At 42.5% G+C, this 2,615-nt stretch overlaps 1 protein-coding gene across 1 annotated transcript; it reads right to left on the reverse strand.

Annotated features, from left to right (window-relative positions):
* Nucleotides 1-1,156: 1,156 nt before the first annotated feature.
* Nucleotides 1,157-2,155, reverse strand: LOC118595647 (mas-related G-protein coupled receptor member B1-like). The gene has a single exon (XM_036206401.1). The coding sequence runs from the start codon at nt 2,153-2,155 to the stop codon at nt 1,157-1,159; it is 999 nt and encodes a 332-aa protein (XP_036062294.1).
* Nucleotides 2,156-2,615: the final 460 nt, after the last annotated feature.

The following is a 2,615-nucleotide window of genomic DNA, read 5'->3' on the forward strand; positions in this document are numbered from 1 at the left end:
TTCTTGAGGGGACACACACAGAAGCTGATACACTGTGATCCAAGCAGGCAAGGATACATCTCCAAGTGGTGTCAGAACTTGGCACTGACTACTTTTGGTGAACTAAAAGAGGTAAGATTCATGGGTTGTTCAGGCCAGCTGTAGTAATGGCTGGAGTCACTGAGAAGAGCCCCTAGGTGACTATGTGAAAAAAGGAAGGTGACATCTTACTTGCAGTGGAAACTCCAGGATAGTGGAGTTGGCAAAACCATTGGACATCAATCAAGGATGAATACAGGTAGCAATGGATCTGGCCTAAGTTGTTTATATTTCAGGAAACAGATGCAGAAGAAAGGCTACCCAAGAAAATGCTATCAGCTCCTGGGAACAATGTAAATCTGACAGAGGTTCTTTGGAAGACAAAAGAAGCCTAGTGGAACCATAGAAAATTTTTGCCATGAAATATGATTCCCAGACAAGAATGATCAAAATGAATACACAGAGAGAAGAAGGAAACACATCTTTGGAAGGTTAAGCAAGGCATAGTGAAAGGGAACCACAGGAGTGCAATCTACATTCACCTTCAAGCATACATGGATGTTGATGTAACAGGTTATAAAACCTGATCTCGCTCTTCCAGTGTCCTAAATGGTGGGCACAATCAGCTTGAAGGTGATAATCCCAGTCTGGTTAAGGCATATTTTACAGGGTTTTTTGGGACTGCATATTTGCTTACTCAGAAATTTATGTTTGAGATATTTATAAGTTTATAAACAAATCCTAAAGCTTTCATAAATTAAAAGAGACTGGGATTGCAAACAATTTTACTCAATTATTTTAATATTGAGACAAAGGTGTTAAAAATGAGAATATCTGGGCAAAATATAACATTCATTTAATTGCTGTCAAGTTCAATGACCAAAGAAACTCTGACCTTTCCTGCATGGCCTTAAGACTTCTTCCAAGTGGTTGGGGTTCTCCAAAGTTGGAGCTGCCCTGGCCCTGAGAAGCAGTCTCTGGGATGCTGTAAGCAATATCTGATTGACAAGCCCTGTCTTACTGAACTTTCACAAGAATAATTTTTTAAGCAGATACATCATGTGTTCAATTGAAAATGTTATCAAAATTGTTCATATAGGTAAAGACAAAGTTGTCTCTGAACCCTATTCTTATATGATCAAAGCATCTCTCCACTGCTGCACCAGACTGTTTCCTGCTCTCTAGGCTCTCTTGAAGAACCCCTCCCTTCACCTTCCTCCTCAGGAGTGTCCTGCATTGCTCTCTGCAGAAGCAACTTCAGAGTCTGCCTTTGGATTCTGCAATGCCTAATGGAGCCAACAAGGAAGTAAATGATGGGGTTGGCACAGCTGTTAACACAAGACAGGAAAGTTGTCATTACATAAACATTGCAAGGAAAAATTGCATCAAGCTGCCAAATCCAAAATAAGAGGAACCAGTAGATTCCATAGGACAAGCCAAAGATCAGGAAGACCAGCACTGTGAAGACAATGGTCACATATAGCCTGGTCACTGGCATCCGTCTTGAGCCACAGAAAATTCTGACTAGCAGAGTCAGGGTTGACCCTGAGAGTATTACAACTAAAACAATTAACCAAGCAAAGGTGATGTAATCTAGTTTCTCACACCAACCATAACCAAATATATCATGGAGGAAGCCACATGCCTTCCCTTCCAGGAGGCTCAATAGCAGGGACAAGGCCCAGAGCAGGGCACAAACAACAGTTGATGTATGTCTTGGGCGTCTGCAGCGATACCAGATGGGCCACACAACAGAGAGGCAGCGCTCAGCACTAATGGCGCTGATCATGCTCAGACCTGAAAGGTAAGAAAAATTAAACACAATTCTCAAATACTTGTCAAGGTTGACATAGATGTGGTGGACATGAATGATGATATTCCGAAGGGAATACACAGTCTGAAAGCAGAGGAAGAGGAAGTCAGCACCAGCCAGGTTGAGGATGTAGACAGAAAAGGCATTTCTGTGCATGTGGAAGCCCAGAAGCCACAGCACTATGGCATTTCCAGCCAGCCCAACCAGGGCAATGGTGACTGTTAGAATACTCAGGGACATGGTCTCACAGGTTAAGTATGGGTTGTAGTAACTTCCATTCACTGTTGTGTTGTTAGTACTCAAGGCGAGGGTGGCTAGGTCCATGCTGGGCAATTCTTCACTAGTGTTCCTGAAATGAAAACAAGACATGAGGACATGCTGTATATACTCCAATTTTCAGGCACACCCTGCTCTGTGGGAATAACTGACCCTGGTTCATAAGGAGGAGGAAACAGATTTATAGAAATTAAGTCATTTGTCAAACTCTAAAATTTCTAGAAGCTTCTTCCAAATCAAATTTTTACTGATTTGAGCTATCTGTAAACCAATTCATTTGCCCATACTGGGGTAGCTGATAGCTCAAACACAGCTGCTAAGCATCCTATATGGTGTCAGGAAGAGACATGGCTCTGACCACAATTTCCTTTCAGTCCTGAGGCTGAAGTTTCTCTTCTAGTGAGGAGTATAGATGCCCCAGCATGAACAGTGGCTGCCCTCAGTCACTGGGAGGGAGGCCTTTCAATGGAGAAAAATGGAATGAAGAATGAGAGTCAAGAAAGGAATG

The sequence above is a fragment of the Onychomys torridus genome, chromosome 1 (assembly GCF_903995425.1).
Source record: "Onychomys torridus chromosome 1, mOncTor1.1, whole genome shotgun sequence".
Lineage (NCBI taxonomy): Eukaryota > Metazoa > Chordata > Mammalia > Rodentia > Cricetidae > Onychomys > Onychomys torridus.

What these genes read in the sequence shown, in the direction of transcription:
- LOC118595647 (XM_036206401.1), bottom strand. Translation starts at nt 2,155, where the DNA reads ATGGACCTAGCCACCCTCGCCTTGAGTACTAACAACACAACAGTGAAT.